This window comes from Sclerotinia sclerotiorum, genomic scaffold (genome assembly GCF_000146945.2).
Source record: "Sclerotinia sclerotiorum 1980 UF-70 scaffold_20 genomic scaffold, whole genome shotgun sequence".
Classification (NCBI taxonomy): domain Eukaryota; kingdom Fungi; phylum Ascomycota; class Leotiomycetes; order Helotiales; family Sclerotiniaceae; genus Sclerotinia; species Sclerotinia sclerotiorum.
This window is the reverse complement of record NW_001820816.1, coordinates 147,219-166,362: the sequence shown is the minus strand read 5'-3', so window position 1 is coordinate 166,362 and position 19,144 is coordinate 147,219. Positions and strand designations below refer to the sequence as shown.

Sequence of the window (19,144 nt, the reverse complement as noted above, 5' to 3'; positions counted from 1 at the left end):
ACATTGCTCAGAGACAACACTACGCGCACTCTCTTACCACCAAAAAAGTCTACTACAATTTATCACCTAAATAGACAATGTTTTTACAGATGTGCAACAAAATGTTTGAGATAGCGATTGATTGGCTGACGACACGTGATCAGTGAGTTGAATAATGAGATGTGAGAATTCATACCGTGAAGCTCAATGATATCTCACTACCTCAAGTGACAGAGGATTTTACAACGGAAATAATTAAATATTCAGATGTACAAGAAAAATGTAGAGGTAGTGAATATTTAAATATTCAGATAGAGGTTGAATTCTAATGACTAGGAGTTTCTATAGCTTGAAGAGATGACCTTACCTAATAACCTATCGTATCGATGGGATTGTGTCTTTCAACACACTGCTCAACCTCCTCGGATAGTTCAAAAGAGGAATTTGTATATAGCCATTCAAACAAACTAGCAAGAGTAGCGAGGTAATTGCTTTCCAGAATGAGATTGGAACCTGTTGATATTCTCCAAGCAGGCTATCTATCCGTAAGCCTCAGATGATATGCAGGATATCTAGATATTTACATCTCTTCCTTTTTCTTAGGCATGCGGTGAAATTTTAAGAATAGATGGCAGTTTTTTGTAGAAGTAAAGTATCAAATGGACGTTTCTTCTCCATCAGACGTGGATGGCCTTGACATGGTAAATCATGAGGATGGAATGGTGAAATTATGTCCGAGGTTCGAGTACATGTGCGAGTGTCGTTGAGGGTATTTTCAGGCAATGAGGGAAGGCTCAGTAGAGTCCAGACGACAGTAATCATGATCGTAGGAGAGAGGTATACATCAGATTCCTTTTAAGCCAAGAGAACGTCTTCCATTTGTGTGAAGAGCCATCAATTTATCATATACGTGCAATAGATGTTCTCTCTAACTCTAACTCGATCTTATGCTCCTTTATATGATTAGAACCTATTGCTCCTCTTCCTACCCTATATAATTAGGTTTGAACTCCATCACTCTATCCCAGCCTCTCCACACCATTCCTCTTCCGATTACTCTAACTCTTCTCAAAACTCACTACTGTTCAATTCAATACAATACAACCATTAATACATAAATCACCACATAATTCATCTCAATCTACTACAAATCCACAAATTTAGAGTAAGGAATTCATTTTTTCTACCTAAACATCTAAATATCTCCACTCATTAACCTTTCATCTAATCCTTAACTTCATTTCCCTCAAAAGCCATCCATTACGCCCTCATAAATCGGTATCATAGGACCATCATTCAAAAGAAAAAGCTCCATCATAACTTCATCAGAAAAGCGGAAAGAATAAAAGGCCTGGCACCGTTCAATCATCGAAGGAATTCCAGAAGGGGGAATTCAAATACCCCCCTCTACCTCCATCCGATCTCCCAATCTCAAACCATTCATTCCATCCATGCTCTCCTAGCAGAAGAAACTAACGAACCTCTCCTTAAACGTCCTATGCTCCTCCTCCTCCCAATCAATAGCCCCCTCTTCCTCAAATCCCACGCACCCTGTATCCAAATCCGCCTCCAAACTACTCACAAACTTCGTCTTGCAAACAATCTTATGACCCAGATAAGCCACCGCAAAAAGTATCAAACTAATGTACGCCACAAAGAACTCTTTAACCTGGAAATGTGGAATCCAAGCTGTAAATCCCTGGGTAAAGATAATAAGCACGGTGAACCCTAATCCGTACCATGCGAACCATGGTTGCCAAAGCGCTTTGTATGGTAAACGATCTCGACTGACTCCGCGAGCTTTGAGCGCTTTCATAAATGCAATATGACATCCGCAAATACATGCCCAAGTAATGAATCCCGCAACGGCAGTTATATTCTGGAGCCATTCGAATGCGGTTCCGCCCCCAGCACTCTCATTCATATAAGCAAGGAGACCGAATGCGGCGGTAAAAGCGACAGCGTAGTAGGGAACTCCGGCTTTGGTGGTCTTCAAGAAGAGTTTTGGGGCGCAATTTCCCTCTGCGAGACCGACGAGGATACGTGAACCGGAATAGACGTTGGAATTTGCGGCGCTGAGAACGACGAAGAGAAGCACAGCGTTGATGAGTCCAGGTAATGTCTTAATACCAGCTAGTTTTGCGGCAATAACGAAAGGACTGGCTGTTGCATCGGAACTTCCGGATAATAATTGCGGGTTATCGTATGGGACTAATAAACCAATGAAGAAGATTGTTCCGATGAAGAAAAACAAGATTCGGAAAAATGTCTTGCGGATAGCGGCTGGGACGTTCTTTTTGGGGTTTTCAGTTTCTCCAGCCGCAATTCCAACGAGTTCGGTTCCCTGGTAGGAAAATCCGGCTTGGATGAGTACAGCCCAAAATCCTACAAATTTGGAGACGGGGTTTTCGGGATTGATAAGATAGGGTGCGAATGCACCTGGATTGCCCCAGGTGTGGAATCCAAGATAGCCCTGTTGACCAGCTCCGGCATCGATGCAGATACCGAAAATGAGGAAACCGAGTACGGTAACAACCTTGATGAGTGAGAACCAAAATTCAATTTCACCGTAAAAACTGACGGGTAGAAAATTGACAGCGGTGATGACGACCCAAAAAACGGAAATGAAGATGCCAATGTTGAGTTGAGGGGCCCAGTATTGGATAATGAGACCTGTGGCTGTGAGTTCGAGAGCGTAGGTAATGGCCCATGAGAACCAATAAATCCATCCCATAGCGAATCCAAGCGAAGGATCGATGAATCGTGCTGCGTATAAAGTAAATGCTCCGGGAATGGGAATAAAGGTTGCCATCTCTCCCAAAGACATCATGACACTGTAGACGAGGGTACCGACGAAGGCGTATGCGATGAGAGCTCCTGCTGGCCCGGATTCAGCAATGGCTGATCCGGACCCTATGAAAAGACCTGTACCGATCGTTCCCCCTAGTACACAGTATTAGTATTTCAAGTTCATCCCAAAAACCTTCATCATCCATCTCGTGATGAGTAGTGAGTAACGTGAAGGTGTGGTGACCCATAAGAGTAACGAACCAATAGCAATCATCTGTAAATGTCTACTCTTCAACCTCCTCTGCAGTTCCGGCCCAGTGCCCACCTGTATAGCCTTCTCCGGATCCTGCGACGAATGACCAGAAGACGAATCATTCTTCTCATCACCCGAGGCCTTATTTACCGCCTTAATCGTATCCATCTGCGAATGTGGATCCATGTTGGCGAAAAAAGTGCGTGCACGAATTTTTCGACGTTTCCAAACGTAATGACTTCCTCCAACTTCCAAGGTGCGTTTCTTTTCCTCTCACCGAATACCCTTCTTCCTGCAGCTATTCGTGCCGTACCGTGGACTCCTTGGATGCAGTGACTCAACAGGAAAAACTGAAACTGAGAACCTCGACGATTTCAAACTACGTCGAAAGGTTACAGTAACAGACAATTCGGTGAAAGTCTTCACTCTCTGACCCGTGAATTTTTTTCCAGTACTTCCGTCTACCAACTCTAACACCGTCCTAAATATTAAGTGAATTCAAACGCAATGTACAATAAACAGTCGAAAAATTTTAACAAGAAAGATTGCATTCGAGAAACATTGATACCAGAAGGAAAGAGTCAGCATATAACAAAATTTCGTCACAACCAAAGAAGTTTATGCGAGCTAGTGAAATAGCTCATCCGTCCTAGCATCTGGCCACCATTCGATTAAAATCCATCTTTCCAGATAAGACCTGCCTTTCTGACTGGTAGCCCTCCAAACCCGACATAATACTACTCTGTCAAGCCGATCGACCCTGATCAATTCCATTGATAATTTGCTTCCAGGAAGGGGCGGCCCCTGCCCTGTGAGCTGCTGTTTTATTATATGCCTGACATTGCTGAAAATGAAAATTTTTGCAGCTGGCTGCTTACCGAATACACTTGGCTAAACCCGACTAGCACAAGTAACTAGCGGATCTCGAGAAAAATTGACAACTTTTCTTTTCGAGTGACCAAAAGTACAAAAACTATTTGAATTTTAATACACAAAGCTCGAATACGCCATAGGGATATATATATTTCCATCTTCGCATCAGTTTTAAATACAATAATTACTGATTGTTTTAATACACATTTCCAGCAAAAATTGACATATTGATACATCATCGGCAAGCGGAACCGCATAGGTAGGTTAGGGGTCCATTATAAAATTTCCGAATATCGCCTCCGAAAATCTCATGCGATGTGCATATATCAGGAAGAGGTTCAAACAGGTTGGAAAGATTCAAGGAAGAATCAGTTATATAATCCTATACCTTCAATAACCGATTCTGTGCGCTCATCAAATCTCGTTTTGCACAAACCATGAAGTTTTGCTAGGATTTTTACATGAACAATATTTTTTGAAATAATTTTCTTATTTTTTTTTTCTTTTTCGTTGAATGAAAATTTTAATTGTGGACTATCAACGAGCAAAATGGGAATTGGACCAAATACGCTGCCGGGACACGGCGTGTTCCCAGAAGCCCATTGGCATAATAAGTGAGGTTTTGTGTTGTATAGAAGAGTATGCATAATATTCTGCTAAATATGAGGACTTTCCACACTATGGTTTTTGAATCATCTAGAGATGTCCCGTTGAAAGTCCAACGCTCGTAGTTGGGATTAAATTCAATGCACGTGAATACCGAGGAATTGATTGATCTAGATGCACAAACCTCGCATTCATTATCACCAGCATACATGCATAATACATCACATCCATTTCCATTCCTCAATCCCAAGGTGCCGCAACCATTTACAAATATTCATTCATCTCCCAATTGTAATTCACTTCACATCCATCTACAGGCATTTCCTTTCCTCTCCCACCATGAAACGAAGCCACAGGACCACCAACCACTTCACCTCTAAACTCCCACCACCGATCTCCAAACTACCAACTCAATACTACCCTACCCTACCAAAAAGTCACAATCTCAAAAAGCCCCTCACCCCTCTCCCACCACCCATCCATTTATCACCCATCCACTGCCTGCACAAAATTTCCCCAAAACTTAATGCACATAAGTCGTAATTCTGCTAGCTCTGCTCCACTACTCTATATATACTCCACTCCACTCCCCTCCTCTCCTCTCGAGTCTCCTCTCAAAATAGTACTCCATATATAAAATATCCACATCAACAGTTGCGAGTTACTCGTACCAATTACCCATCAATAACATCCTATTCCATCCGACTCGCAGAGTCATAGCAAAGAAGCCAAAACAATATCTTGACTCGTCAGATATTGGGGAACATCAGTGGCGTGATCTACCATTGATTCTCGGATTAACCTTGTTTGATAAAGAAACATGGTTCCTTTCTAACCTTGAGTCGCTACTTCGCGCCATGTATTTGAACTCCTTCATTTGATACATATTGGACGATGTTAATTCCATCGTAAAATTTCCTCCTTGGAGAAATCGCTAATTATTCGATCGATGAAGGGGCAAAAATCTGAACCTCGGCTAATCTTATCGAGTGCATAAGTTTTATCTTCACGTGACCTCGAAATGTAAGCAAAAAATCTCTCCCACCATCAGTCCGGAGTCTTGTTGCGCCTGGGGCTATTTTGCATATTTGCTTTCTTCTTGTATTGTATTTTTGTTTATTAAAGGCGTAATAGCTTTTATAAGGCGCAATAGGTATGGTCGCAATGGGAAATGAAGTGGTATCTCAATAAAAAAACAAAATCCTCCTACGCGTATCAACACGTCAAGTCGCGATGGCTCTAATAATCCCTTTTCCCCCTTATCAAAAAGGTCGCAATGGCAGATACGTCGCAAATTATCATATCAATCATGATCTTAAAATCATCATAACCCAAACCTCAGGTTTATGATTTATTTCCGTTCTCCACCTTCTCCTGCCTCGAGCCACGGTCTGACGAATTCCTGAGGGAGTCTCCGTCGGCGGCCTCGATGACAGGACCGGTGTAGAACTTCTTGCCGGAAACATACCAGTAAATGGTAGAGAATCCTAGGATTAGTCCTAGGAAGGCGATGGCGTAGTTCATGTTGAGGGCAGTCACTGGTCGCTCCGTCGGGAGAATGAAGATGATACTGACAAACACAGTCCAGATACAAGCCCATGCATTTACGGCAGTACTAAATTTGCCCATATGCCATGGGCCTGGCTCGAACTTGCCAAACATGAGTTTACAGGCAATTGGAATGCAATAACTCCAGTCTAAAGCGATGGCGCAAACGTTGAAGACTCCAGAAATGGCAGTGTAGGAACCAAGGCCGATAAGGTTGATAGCAATGCACAGGGCAACAGAGATCCAGACAGCTGCGATTGGCGTTCCAGTAATGGGTAAGATTTTTGTCCAGACTTTGGAAAATGGCACAAGCTTATCACGAGAGAAAGCGAAGACTGTTCGCGCCAATGATTGCTAGATTGATTGTCAGCCCATTTTTGCAAGAGACAGCAAGAAAGAATTCATCACATACCATAGCAGTAAAGCATACGAATTCAAGAATAATGAACCCGCAAACGGTGTAGAAAATACCTCCTGCTTTTCCAAGACTGTTATAGAAAAGTTGAGCGACTGGTTGACCAATACTTGTGCCAAGAATCTCGGCTGGGTCACCCATGCAGAAACAAAGTACGATGTTGAAGAGGAATCCAGCGATGTAGGTGAAAAGCATAGCCATGGAGATAGCCCAGGGTGCCTTTTTCTCTGGCTCGGAAATTCTAATGGATTTATTAGCCCAAATGGTTCAAAAAAAGTCGGAGTACTTACTCTTCGGTAATGTGCGCCGTAGCATCATAATCGGTCATGGTCCAGGAAACGGAAAGGAAACCGAACAAGAAACTCCATCCTACAGGGGTCCAGCCGGAGGTTGAATCAACATCGGTAAATACATAGGTGGCATTATGTTTGTTCGGGGTTTTGACCAGAAGAGCAATGCAGCACGATACCAAAACAAGAACATGGAAAATAACGTAGCTCTTTGTCATCTTTTCCATCCAGTAGGTAGATAAAGAATTGACCAAGCCAGTAAGAACCATAAGACCTGCCATGACACCAACTGTTGTATTTGCATCAATTGTGTAGTTGAAATCTTTTCCGATCGAAACAGCTGCTAGCAGCATTTGAGATGCACCATATTGAGATGAGGCAACACCAGCGACCTGTCCAAGAAGATTCAACCAACCAGTAACCCAACTGATAGATGGCACCCAACCTTGCGGTACAAGTCGTGAAATTGTAAAGTATAAACCGCCGGATGTAGGATACGCAGAGACCAGCTCAGCAACAGAAAGCTAATATGGAATTAGTAAAATGGTCAAAACATTGTAGCTGTCATTGAACTCACAGCGATACACATGCAACCAGCACCAGATATTGCCCAACACCACACGGCCGCAGCAGATCCACCAGACATTATTGGGTAGGAGAAAGTGGTCATGATAGTAGCAAACAATCCACTGATAGAGACGGCGAAGGAGAAAGTCGAGAGGTATCCAAATTCTCTTTTGAAAACAGGCTGATATCCAAACTGAGCGGCGAGTTGTGCATCAGCATCAGGTCCTTCTTCCATACCGACAACGTTTCTTCGATGTAATTGTCCTTGATTGGCATTATGGTCGACCATCCCACCAGAGGAAGTATTGTAGTCCGCCATGTTGATCGTTGTGGTCTATCGTATATACGTCTGATATTTTTATGTCTATCAAGTCCGATCCGTCCCAATTCGAACAACGAATGAATACCAAAATCTGGAGAAAGATCAAAAAAGGATGGAAAAGTCTCCAGATATATAACATCAGCAGCAAAAAAATATAGAGCGTTTGCCGTTCCAAATACCTACTTGACCATGGATAGCAGAATTAATTGGTCTTGGCAAAGCTCAAAAATCTTTAGTTCAAAACAGGCGCGAGAGTTAGCAAACGACTTAAACCCTTCCATTTACGTAACAGTGGGAAAAGATTGATATGATTGCCTTATCGACCTTACTTCTTACTGGCGAGCGCAGGTTACAGTCTGGTGGGAAAGGCTCAATGTACCAGTAATTGCCAGGATTTTACAAGGTAAGAAAGTAAGTAAGCGCGAGTGGGCATGGAGATGGGGTTAGTATCAGAGTGGGAATACATGGAGACAAATGCATCATCTTGCATGAGGAATAGACATGGTAAGTAGAGTGAAAGTGTAAAGATAGGCTGAAATGGACAAATCTCGGTGGTGCCGTGTAGGACTGCCCTTGTACATCATAAACGACGGATAACTTATACCAAGCAGATTTGGGAGAATAAACTGGCATTCTTCTTCTCTTAAAGTGAAGCTAATGAATAGCTTAGAGGCGGGATAGAAATGAGTTCTCGTTTACACTAGATGATATCGTCCGAGGCCGAGGGAAAGGAACGATAGAAATTTTCGTAGGAAACAGACACAACACAATCTTTGGGAAATTCAATTGCCTTTCAGACGGTGGGGTGAACCTGGGTAACCCCATTGATAAGATTTATGGAGTAACATACAGTGGGATTGCGGTGGGATCCATAATTGGAGCCTTTCAACGGTCCAAAGATGTGTTTTATTGGTTACTTAAGTATTTTTTTTCCGCTCAACTCGGATTTGATTTGTCCGGCTACCTTTTTGTATCAATTAATCGAGTTTTCAATTATCTATATTATTGCAATTACGAGGTTAATTTTACTATTGTAATAATACACTAATAATTACCTAGATATTAGGACAAACAAACGAATTTGGGAATTTTCGCCGTTATTAACTTTTCCTCCCTTGTTTCTTTCTTCTCACAAATGCTGATCTCGCATTTGGGAAACTCTTCTCTCATACTTCTTCCGAGTCTTGTCTCTCATCATCGCGTCTTGGAAATTGCAAAATTATATCCACCCTAATAGTTGTTCATACTGGAGCACACCGTTCTAAGGTTGGCATTACTATTTTACTCCAGTATCGTGGATACCTATATGCGGAGTTATTTGTGTCACGACCCGAATTACTAAATTAGGTAGTCCGGTTGTGGATCAGAACGAGAGGGGAGTAAAAGAAGGACGTTTTATAATCATCATAACAAAATAAAGTCTTCGGGGATTCCTCGCATCGAATGTTCACAGCTTTGGAATTTCCAAACATTTTAGCCACACCGTTCTATGATAGATACCACATCCAGTATTTCATGAGACCCAATCTATTTTGGTATCTAGGAAATTTAATCATTATCGTTCACTTTCCCCAATCGTGAATGGATCCGTTCCTATCTGGAGTATTTAGAATTTCCGCTTGTCCCCAGGTGTGAGCTCGAGCATTGATACCAGGCTGGCTGGCGTGTATAGACAGATAACGCTCCGCATTTTGGACTGCTGGGGGACTACTCCATAATGTCGATACTGATATCATGTTTACAAATTCTCCTGGGTTAGATAGGAAAAATGAGGCATTTTTCTGGACTCTATCTAGTCGAGGTTGAATACACTCGAATTGGTATATCTCTCCCCGATAACACAGTCTTGGCGACTGATAGTCGTTGTCTTCGGCCTAAATTTTAATACATTATCAATTGAACTAATGGACACTATATCCGAATTGTCGACGGACTCTGGCGGCTTCATTCGGGCAAAATGTTGAAAACGTTGTACCTATCGATATCAATGGTTATCAGTGTCCACGCAAGGTAACAAACTCCATCCAAAATGTCCGTCCTGTACCTGCTTCTCATCTCTGAAAATCTTTCCATTACTAGAATGCGATTCCATTTTTAAATCTTCCTTCGCTAGATGCCGCCCTAGTTTTGCATGAGGACGTTGTACGGAGGTTGCTGGGGAAAGTATTGTAAGACACACCAAAAAAATGACCGTGCTTCCTCGTTTACAGGGTTTTGACCAATAATATCATTACGCTGATTGAAAATTTGTATAGTGAAATCTAGGTGATTAAAGTATTGTAAATTTTCATTTTTCTAGTAAAAATCAATCAAAGTTATTCGAAATCTTCTGAAATCTTTAATTTTCTATTTTATAATTTAATTTATGATTATCTCTAATCGATTAAAAGAGGTTACACAAACTTCAAAGGCTTTAAAATCATGAATTCGTTGAAATTTCATTGAAATCATCAAAAACTTCAAAATTCGAAATCTTGAAGGGGAACAGCTCAATATCTATTTGATTTATTTAAAGCAGCATCGAAAGAGAAAAACAGCAATATGTGGGTAAAAAATGTCTTACAATTCTTACCCATCTAACCTACGTATAGAATTGATCTACCTGTTAAGTCGAGGCTATTCTTCATCAAAACCAAGCTGCATTAGAAGATAATCAATCACGTGAGTATCACATGGTGCTCGCATTTTAGGCTCCCTTTCTTCTCCCAGGTGACCTCTCTCATTTTCCGACAGTTGATCCTGCACTAGGTATACAAGCGATCGTTATTTTACTCGAATTGACTGCGGTACCTAAAATATATCTTCCGATTCAATATTTAAAGTTCGTGGTCACTCACTCAGCATATATCTAGCGGCAAAAACACGTTTACAATAAGATTTTGCATCTATATAGGGGCCCTTTTAGTCCTAATATTCTAGAAAATAAACCCCAATTACGACTCATGAATGGGTTCAACTTCCGGTTCACATGTCAGGGATATTGCCATTGCTACCCCGATAAGAACCAGGTTATTCGATGCTCCGGACGACATAGCGGGCTCGTTAGTGAGCTTTTAATGTTTCAAAACAATTAGGCATTTAAAAATCAAATAAACTTTTTAAATGACATAAATGTTTCACTTGAATCTGGGCATTGAAAAGCCTCTAACTATCGAAATGCAATTCGGAGTATTGGAAAGTTGATCACGACCCATCTGCAGGAAACCCGTCTAAAGAACACCGTAAGATCTTACATCTAGATGATGGGCGGCTCAAGCTGTTCCATTTTAATACTGTTACCGACTCTTTTACAGACTCGAAGTCACATATATCCGCAATTTCCGTTGCAGAATGTTATACCACCACTAGTAACATCAATATAAACCACCAGTCTCTCCCTCAAGGCAGCACACAATGTCCCAAGGCGGAAAATTATTTCCAGAACAATTCTCAAAGAATAACTGCAATATAGCAAATGCAAATGCACATCACTATGTATACAAAACGATAGCTCCCTAATCACTCTTCTCGCTTCAATTATAGTACGGCTGCTTGAACCTTCTAGGTGTCTGTAACCGTCTTGTTTTCCGTTAAAAAAGCTTCGGTCGTAACTATCTACCAGATTTCAATAACATTAAAAAGCAGAGGTGGGCTAAGGATCGGGTATACCACCCTGCTCTACCTTGAGGAGTAAGGGAACCACCCCGTAAAGTTCAACACCCTGGTTGCAAAGAAGTTCAGAAAATCGCTTGCTCATTATAAGTGAGAATGATATTTAGTTCAATTAATAAAGGCAAATGAGCGGCCAAGTCAATTCGAAACCTAGACGGCTGCGGCTAGTATTAAACTTACATTAAAGTTATATAAATGTCAAAAACGAATAAAAATCCCCGGCCGCTCAACCTATTACGTCCGACGCCGTCCTATTGAGCACCAGCCTCAACAAAAACTTCCCTAAGACATCCTTTCATCCCTATTCTAATCCCCACTCTACTCTCCTCACACAAACTTCCTCAAAAATCCCATTCCCTTTTCCATCATCCTGATCCCTCACCAATTCCAGAAGATGCTCCTTCTCCTCCGAAAACCTCCAAAACCCGCCACCTCCATGCTTCATATGCTTACTGATCTAGCTGCCACCTACGGAATCAGATAATCTTCGGTGCCGTGGGTGAAGAATGTGGGGTGAACTAAAGGGTAAAAGAATCTGGGCAATTCCTAAGAGGAGAGTAGGTATCTGCTTAAGTGGAAGTTTCGAGTATGGAGAGCAAAAAGAGGTCATTCATTAAGACGAGGAGGATTTGGGCACGCTGATTCATGTGCTAAGATGAAACGGCGCGGGAATCCGGCAGAGAAAGAAGTTGGGTTGAAGCACCGGGGCCAGTTGTTGGTGTATAGATTGCCACTGGGATGGCACTGAAGCCCCCAGGAGAATTGTAAGGAATGAAAGGGTCTGAGACGGGCATTTTGGGTAAAATTGGAGGTGAGAATCTTACATTTATCTTCATGATTCTGAGGGCAATGAAATGCTAAAATGGCTTCAAGTACTTGAACACCTTCGAGGGATGTGAAGACAGTGGACATGGCAAGTGTACCACAGTTAGACCATCCGAGTACAAGTACTTTGCTATCATCTCCTGTTGCTTGGGACAATTATTTAAGGTAATAAATTGCAGCTCATTTCGTTTTTATGCCAGGGTATCGCAAACATCCACCATGTCTCCTGCGCGGAGCGGTACTTCAGATACAAACCTATAGTCAGCGGCAAATGCGTCCGTCCACTTGAGAAAAACCACCGGCCGTCCAGGAGTCCAAATACTAATTGGACAAAGGCATATTACGTGTGATTTCGACCAGCGAGCAGAAACCATCAGGGAAAAGCACACGCGGAGATGTGATGTGGAGTTAATTACTCAACGGCTTGACAAACATGGAAGAATATCGGAGAATGAGCCCTCGAAGGGGATAGTAACGATGGTCAGGAATTGTACAGGAGCCCTGAGAATGCGAGTTCCATGTTTAGAGAGTGGACACTGGAACTGTTTGAGAACTACATCGCTGGCTATCTTTGTTGATACCTTTGCCGCAGTACATTCAATCGAGATTTAACAAAAAGTTGCACGTTGTCGTGTAGTTTCACAAATGAAAGAATAGAATCAGGTTGTTAATGCAAGAACCGCTCGAGACCCGTGGGAGTATGGAAGAAATTGAGGCAGGATGAGTAACCCCATTGCAATACAGATTTTGCCCGACGGGCCAAATGAAAAATGCAAGATCATTTTGACTCATCTACTCGAGGCAATGGGCCTAGACTCTGCTATCTTGATTGATGAAATGGTTCTCCAAACACAGGCACCAATTTCTAGGCCATAACATTGGTTTTACGATGATGACAGCTTTCTCTACCATGGGACGCACTCAAAGTCAATGGGAGAACGTTGTAGGTGCAGACTCAGCTAGTTTGAAAATTGTAAAGACATACACTTATATCGAGTCTCTGACAGACAGCGTTCAGATTGTCGTTACCAAATAGATGCCAAATGGATGCTTGACCAGGAAAAGGATACGGCAAAAGGAACCTGTCCCTCTGTGTATTATACAAATAATTGAGAAGATCCCGAATAAGGGAAGGATAAAAGAACTTGATACAATCAGTCATCCTCACCATGAGTTGAAGTGATCTAATAAATGGATCAACAGTGGGTGTCGAGCTTGGATGAAATAACGGCAGAACCAATTAGGCGGTGAAAAGATATCACGGACGCATATATTTGAAGTTGCATGATATTTTCTTTGTATCACTATTTATACCACCGCTCCCATCGTTATTTCAGACCTACATTCCCGTGTATACTCTTCAATTTGCTGCAGAACTCAGTTCGATTGAGTTCGAAGGGAAACTTTGAATGCGGCTTTTATGAGAGCTGCGCAAATGTTGGATTTAATGATTTCCTACTCCATTAAGTGCCCATGGCTAGAGGCAAGATTAATGTATTACCTCAACTCAATTGCATGAGGTACTCGAATCTGTTTGTAGAAATTTTGTTATCAAGCTCAAGGGGAAGACTGAAAAGGAACTATTCAGTCTCTATTGAAATGTGATGAGTTGCTACTTAAAACTGCATAAGTCCGAGCTATATGAAGCCACAAAGGTACATTCCTCTCCGCCTCCATCAATCTACCATAGAGATAGGAACGCGAGGAATGCGGGGTATAAAAATAGAGAACTTTCCCAATCGCTGTGGTAGCTGTGTCCTTTATTCTGACTTTTAGGCTTTGGTTATTCCAAAAAAAATTACACTGCCGGCATCTACCAAAATTGCTATTGAACAGGATATTACTGGAGCCATGAGTAGACGCCCCATTAGAGATGCTGTTAATGGGATCATTGGATTTGGCACCGATGCATACGCCTCATACAAAGATAAGAAAGCCAATCTGGAAGGGACTATAGAAGCGAGCGACCAGAAAGAAAAAACCCCAGATGCTTCTGCTGATCCCTCCGATAGCGATGAAACTATCTCCAATGCTCATGAATACGAAAGTTACGATGAAGATGATGAAGGCGATTGGATTAGAGACGATACACAAGCCGAATTGTCTCTATATGACCAGGAAGTGGTGGATGAACCTGAGAGTGTAAAGCAAATACTTGGAGACTTCACGAAACAACATCCTGATTCATCTTCGTCAACACGACGAAACAAAAAGCAAGGGTTGGCTGTCCCAGTAATTATTCCAGAACGAAGACCAGGATCTAAACATCGAGGATTTGTAAGGGCCTATGCCCCTGTATTGATGGATTGTGGCATTGATCAGGAGACTTTCATCGATTTCCTGATAAGATTCGAGGCTTCTATCAAGGTACGGCTTGTCTGGCGACCCATAAAGTGATAATATGATCGCTAACAAATCATCAAGGCATCGCCCTATTTTCATGTAGTCAATTTGGATGTGGCTGCAAGTGTGATGGCTGAAGGAATCGCCGTAGCGCCGAGCATTATTGTTCACGCTGCTGCATTTGCAGTGCATACCAGTATTGAGTTTAGTAAAAGGGCATATATGTCTAAAGAGTACGTTCTGTCTGATCCATTGATCGTCAAGCTGGGAGGTATGAATCTAGTTCTACCCCCTAGACAAAACAAATACCTCCAGGGGATGAATGAGAAACTCTTCAAACCACACAGACTTTATGCTATGCTTATGACTTGGAAACCAGTTCACTCCTCGAATCCTCAACCGCTTGTATCTACTGTTGATATGAACACCAAGATAGTCACATTCGTTGCTTCACGTGAGGTCAAAGGCCGCAGTGGCCTGCAATCTACCAGTGGTAAAACAATCGGGCAGTCGCAGATGCCGGAAAGCGCGGAACTAGTCTTTCCATTATTGGAAAAAAGCAAGTGATGAACAAAAAGAGAATGCTATGAAGAAAGCAGGAGTGTGGTTTGGAGAATGGAGGGACGAGAGAAGCACAGCAAAATTTGTATGTTTTTGCGTCATTTTCCTCAAGATAGTTTTTCGTTTTATTCCATTATATGAGAAGAGTGTCTAACTTTATTTAACAGGCATACAAAAATCCTTCGACAACGTTGGCAACTAACGCCGGCGAACCTCAAATACCCTCATCGCGCTGGGCCGATCCATCTCACCCAGTCAACCAAGGTGGAATCATTGGAGTATTGTCCGGTGGTCACTTAGGGCGAACTGCCAAGAAAGAGAGAAGGCGGGAAAGAAAAGGTCTGCCGAAGGATGAAAATCCCAAACCTCAGAGGATGGGAATTTTAAGGACGGCAAAGAGGAAGCTTCACGAGGTAAGTCGATTTGCCTCGGCGAGAAGTAGTATCATATACCGGTATACTCATGTGGTTGTAGGATGTGTTGTATCTCATGATCGTCAATATGCTGCCTGACGAAGAAATGAAGATTGCTGCGAACATGGCAAAGGAAAAGAAAGCATAAGCTCCAGAGCGATTTGTTATTCTAACGGTTCTTTTCTCTGAAGCCGCAATACGTATCTGAGGTTATTGTTTTACTAGAGCTATTGGTACATTTGTTTCGAGTGCATCTACCCAATTCCCAATTTCCTTTATGCAACTCTCAATACTGGAAAATTTGCATGCAAATTCAAGCTCCCTCTTCGTTTTCCCTCGTATGATTTCTTCTTTCCAAGCGACTACCCTCTTTGCCATATCCTCGTCATACAGACGTCTCAATCTTACTGCTTCAATTCTTGCATCCATATTTCCAGTAATATGCTCCTGACCTAGACTCTCTGATTGCGGTGTATACTCACCACTCAACATTTGCGGGAATTGGGTTGCCTTCCAGGTCGGCATTACCATCGCATTTTCCCATCCCAAGATTCCAGTTACATTTCCCATTTCATCAATTAAAATGTTTCTCATTGACAAATCGTCATGGACTAGGACTGTGGATACAGTTGTTTCGGGAAATATTTGAAGGATTTTAACATGAATCTTTTCAACAAGCTTCTGAAGGCTTTGTGCTTCAATCATTTCTTCTTCATTAGTCGAGGTCCGTAATTTCGTAAATATCTCTTTCCAAATGGGTACTAAAAGAGCTTCTAAATAGGAGCTGCTGTCGGGGAAAGAATAGTATGATTTCTTTTCACTAATTGACGCTGTCGATATCAATCGGCCGACAAAGGGACGCACTTCTCTCGATATTTGATGTGAAATATTGAAATTACCGTATCGGTAGTCCGTGATGTAATCATCCGCATCTTGCGCGTCGAAAAGATTTCCAATGTGGTCAAAATTCGTCGCAAACAGTTTTGCTTGGTATTTCGCTATGCTTTTTACCACTTTCTCCTTTTGTCCAAATGATAAATTTCCCCATTTATTCCTGAGACATTTACCCTCCAATCCCCTTGTCAAGATCCACTCGAATCCCAGTCTATTCCTTCTGTCCGCATCCCAAGCGATTACCCTTGGGGCTGGAACCCCCGATTTCCTTGCAAATTTCATAGTGGCCACTTCACTCAGCGTTTCGTCACTTTCTTGTAAAGGATATCTAACACTCAAGTTATATGTCCTCTCTTTCTGCCCTTCTCTACCCTCTTGTAGTTCTATCTTCTGATGAATAATAATCTTGTAGATTTTCCTAAATGCTGTTCTCGAATCAAAGGATACGACGCAAGGCATATCAGCTCGCAGTCCCAAACGATCTAGTACGAGCGTACGTATTCGTTCCATTTTCGGTTCAAATGGCCAACGCGGTATTCCCCATAGTGATAAATCTCTTGAATAGGCCGATAGAGCCATGATTTTGGAAGGAGAGCTGGGAAGTGGAATGGGGGATTGAGCCGGTACAGCATTGAGATTGACAGTGGTATTTACTGATAATTTTTGAATTTCACGTCGTTTTGGAAATCGGGGAATTACATCTAAGTTCCGGATCGCCATGATCTTGAAAGTGTCCCTGTGGCAGGGCGTTAATAGTTGTAAAATCGTAATAAATGGGGCAGATCGGATCAAGTTTCTATTACACGAACCAAAAAAAGAAAGAAATAGTTGTAACTCGGGGAGTGGATTGATTCAAATTTCTAAAGAGTTTTTCAAGATCTATATGTTAGAGCTCGCGTCTACTCAGCCTCGTGTTGGTATAGGTCGGGTGGGCTGGGATTGATGGCAGTACAGTACACGCGCGCGCTTGGGTCCGAGAAATTCAACATTACAGCTTTTGAAGTCAATGGTATCGTAATTACAATGGGAAAGGTTAAAGGATCGAAAACTCTGGGATTGAAGCTAGGTTCTAGAACAGAACTTCGATTGCGGGGTGCGAGGTTTGTTGCGAACCATTGATCATTCAAATAGACATGACTTTATCATTCGAGAATTATAACGAAACTTTTCGAAAGATTAATCACGGCGATTTCAATTAGTGTCAAGACAGCCAAAATTTAATTTTAATACAATCTTTACAGAAAGGATAGAGCTGTCCAAATGTAATGTTACCTTCTTCCTTTGCAACCGACCGAATTCCACGCCAGAAAGTAAATCTTACATATTTCACCCACCAACCCAACACTATATCTCAATTAACCATCGAACCCGCAGCCGAAACAAAGCTCTTCTCAACCAGAATTCTCTCCTTTGGATATTTCTGGCTTTCCAAATCCTTAGCTCCGCCTGTAACAACCGACGTCGGTCCATCCTCATTCCAAGGTGCTTTTTCGGAGACCGGACTTGGTGTATTGTTGGAATTGGAATCAGAAGATGGTTTTCGGAATAGGGAACTGTTTTTGCTGCGAATGGAGAATATAGATCGTACGCTGCCGATCATGCTGCCGAGGTTGCGGCCGCCACGAAGGAGAGGTGCGAGGCACGGGAGACAGGCTGTTATTGTTGAGGCGTAGGCTTCGATGTGCGCCCAGAGGTAAACTTCTTCGTCGAGTTCTGGGTGGTGGTTAGATTGTGCTTATGTGATGAGGAGGTGGAGGTGTGCTGAGGGAGAAGAACTTACTGAGGTCGGGTGTACTTGTTCCGAATAGTTTCACGGAGTAGTAAAGTCTGATGCAAGATGAGATGAGACAGCTATGGAAAATTAGTGTTGGTAATACATCGACTGCAGATGGACGTAAGAAGGGGTTCTTACAAGGCACCAAGAAGGAAGACACCAGAAACATAGAACTTCTTCTCGGTCGGCATGTGTAGACCCTTGATTACTGGAAAAGGAAGACTTAGAACTGCTATATCAAGAAAGATATCCACAGCAGCACAAGCGATGACGAGATTTGGGACATCGAGAATAAATTGGGTGCCGATTAATTCGGGTGGTGTATTCCAGTAAGCGGCAACAGGGTGAGCAGAGAAGAGGAAAAGCTGCATGCGATATGTCGTTAACATGTCTACTTCTATACGGCAGTGAGTAATACTTACGGAAAAAGACAAAATCATGTATAGCGAAATCATGCCCAAGACCGTGTTCGCAAAGATATTGAAAATCCGACTAGTGAAAATGCGTTTATAAAACACCACCACCGACACCTTGATAAGTCCATACACGAAATGACAAATCAAGGTATCTGCAAATTGGATCTCAAAGAACCGTTCGATGTCTGGGAAACCTAGTGTCGATAAGTGAACTCCTCGGAGCCCAGTCGCTGCTGCATAGATGCATTCAACGCATAGTGCGATTGAGCATACCTAACGCACAAAAAGTCATTAATAGGATATACAGTGAGAATAAAATCATCGGGTTGAACATACCAAGCAGAATAGAATCAGCCAATCGTCAGATTTCAAGGGCAGCTTACTTCGTTTCCGGGCGTAGAAGCGTAAGGAAACGATGATAGTAGCAGAGACGGCGAGAATCACATTTGCAACTACGCCGCCGACAGCAACTTCTGGGATCGCCATAATTGGGGAAAAGAAGCTTATGTTTTCCTCGCAAATTTTTTTGGAGATATCACGGAGTAGATGTTCAACTATTGTTCGAAATGTATGATACCTATGGACTCGAGTGGGGATATTTTTACATATAAGACCGGTTCATTA

At 42.2% G+C, this 19,144-nt stretch overlaps 9 protein-coding genes across 9 annotated transcripts; 4 read left to right on the top strand and 5 right to left on the bottom strand.

Annotated features, from left to right (window-relative positions):
- Nucleotides 1–1,162: 1,162 nt before the first annotated feature.
- On the bottom strand, nt 1,163–3,208 carry SS1G_11781 (hypothetical protein; the record flags this gene model as incomplete). Its single annotated transcript, XM_001586702.1, has 3 exons — nt 1,163–1,166; nt 1,461–2,922; nt 3,031–3,208. 3 exons carry the CDS (start codon nt 3,206–3,208, stop codon nt 1,163–1,165), a joined length of 1,644 nt encoding a protein of 547 aa, XP_001586752.1.
- Nucleotides 3,209–5,845: 2,637 nt separating this feature from the next.
- Nucleotides 5,846–7,640, bottom strand: SS1G_11780 (hypothetical protein; the record flags this gene model as incomplete). Its single annotated transcript, XM_001586701.1, has 4 exons — nt 5,846–6,403; nt 6,462–6,705; nt 6,755–7,278; nt 7,332–7,640. 4 exons carry the CDS (start codon nt 7,638–7,640, stop codon nt 5,846–5,848), a joined length of 1,635 nt encoding a protein of 544 aa, XP_001586751.1.
- A 192-nt stretch (nt 7,641–7,832) lies between these two features.
- On the top strand, nt 7,833–8,290 carry SS1G_11779 (predicted protein; the record flags this gene model as incomplete). The annotated part of the gene is made up of 3 exons (XM_001586700.1): nt 7,833–7,928; nt 7,992–8,054; nt 8,255–8,290. The coding sequence occupies 3 exons, from the start codon at nt 7,833–7,835 to the stop codon at nt 8,288–8,290; spliced, it is 195 nt and encodes a 64-aa protein (XP_001586750.1).
- Nucleotides 8,291–9,205: 915 nt separating this feature from the next.
- SS1G_11778 (predicted protein) lies at nt 9,206–9,735 on the bottom strand (the record flags this gene model as incomplete). The annotated part of the gene is made up of 3 exons (XM_001586699.1): nt 9,206–9,369; nt 9,456–9,618; nt 9,688–9,735. The coding sequence occupies 3 exons, from the start codon at nt 9,733–9,735 to the stop codon at nt 9,206–9,208; spliced, it is 375 nt and encodes a 124-aa protein (XP_001586749.1).
- A 2,065-nt stretch (nt 9,736–11,800) lies between these two features.
- Nucleotides 11,801–11,911, top strand: SS1G_11777 (hypothetical protein; the record flags this gene model as incomplete). Its single annotated transcript, XM_001586698.1, has 1 exon — nt 11,801–11,911. One exon carries the CDS (start codon nt 11,801–11,803, stop codon nt 11,909–11,911), a length of 111 nt encoding a protein of 36 aa, XP_001586748.1.
- A 1,118-nt stretch (nt 11,912–13,029) lies between these two features.
- SS1G_11776 (predicted protein) lies at nt 13,030–13,155 on the top strand (the record flags this gene model as incomplete). The annotated part of the gene is made up of 1 exon (XM_001586697.1): nt 13,030–13,155. One exon carries the CDS (start codon nt 13,030–13,032, stop codon nt 13,153–13,155), a length of 126 nt encoding a protein of 41 aa, XP_001586747.1.
- A 437-nt stretch (nt 13,156–13,592) lies between these two features.
- Nucleotides 13,593–15,584, top strand: SS1G_11775 (predicted protein; the record flags this gene model as incomplete). Its single annotated transcript, XM_001586696.1, has 6 exons — nt 13,593–13,613; nt 13,896–14,486; nt 14,544–14,955; nt 15,041–15,108; nt 15,191–15,436; nt 15,498–15,584. The coding sequence occupies 6 exons, from the start codon at nt 13,593–13,595 to the stop codon at nt 15,582–15,584; spliced, it is 1,425 nt and encodes a 474-aa protein (XP_001586746.1).
- A 62-nt stretch (nt 15,585–15,646) lies between these two features.
- On the bottom strand, nt 15,647–17,050 carry SS1G_11774 (hypothetical protein; the record flags this gene model as incomplete). Its single annotated transcript, XM_001586695.1, has 2 exons — nt 15,647–16,197; nt 16,336–17,050. The coding sequence occupies 2 exons, from the start codon at nt 17,048–17,050 to the stop codon at nt 15,647–15,649; spliced, it is 1,266 nt and encodes a 421-aa protein (XP_001586745.1).
- A 631-nt stretch (nt 17,051–17,681) lies between these two features.
- On the bottom strand, nt 17,682–19,006 carry SS1G_11773 (predicted protein; the record flags this gene model as incomplete). Its single annotated transcript, XM_001586694.1, has 4 exons — nt 17,682–18,043; nt 18,111–18,181; nt 18,243–18,469; nt 18,857–19,006. 4 exons carry the CDS (start codon nt 19,004–19,006, stop codon nt 17,682–17,684), a joined length of 810 nt encoding a protein of 269 aa, XP_001586744.1.
- Nucleotides 19,007–19,144: the final 138 nt, after the last annotated feature.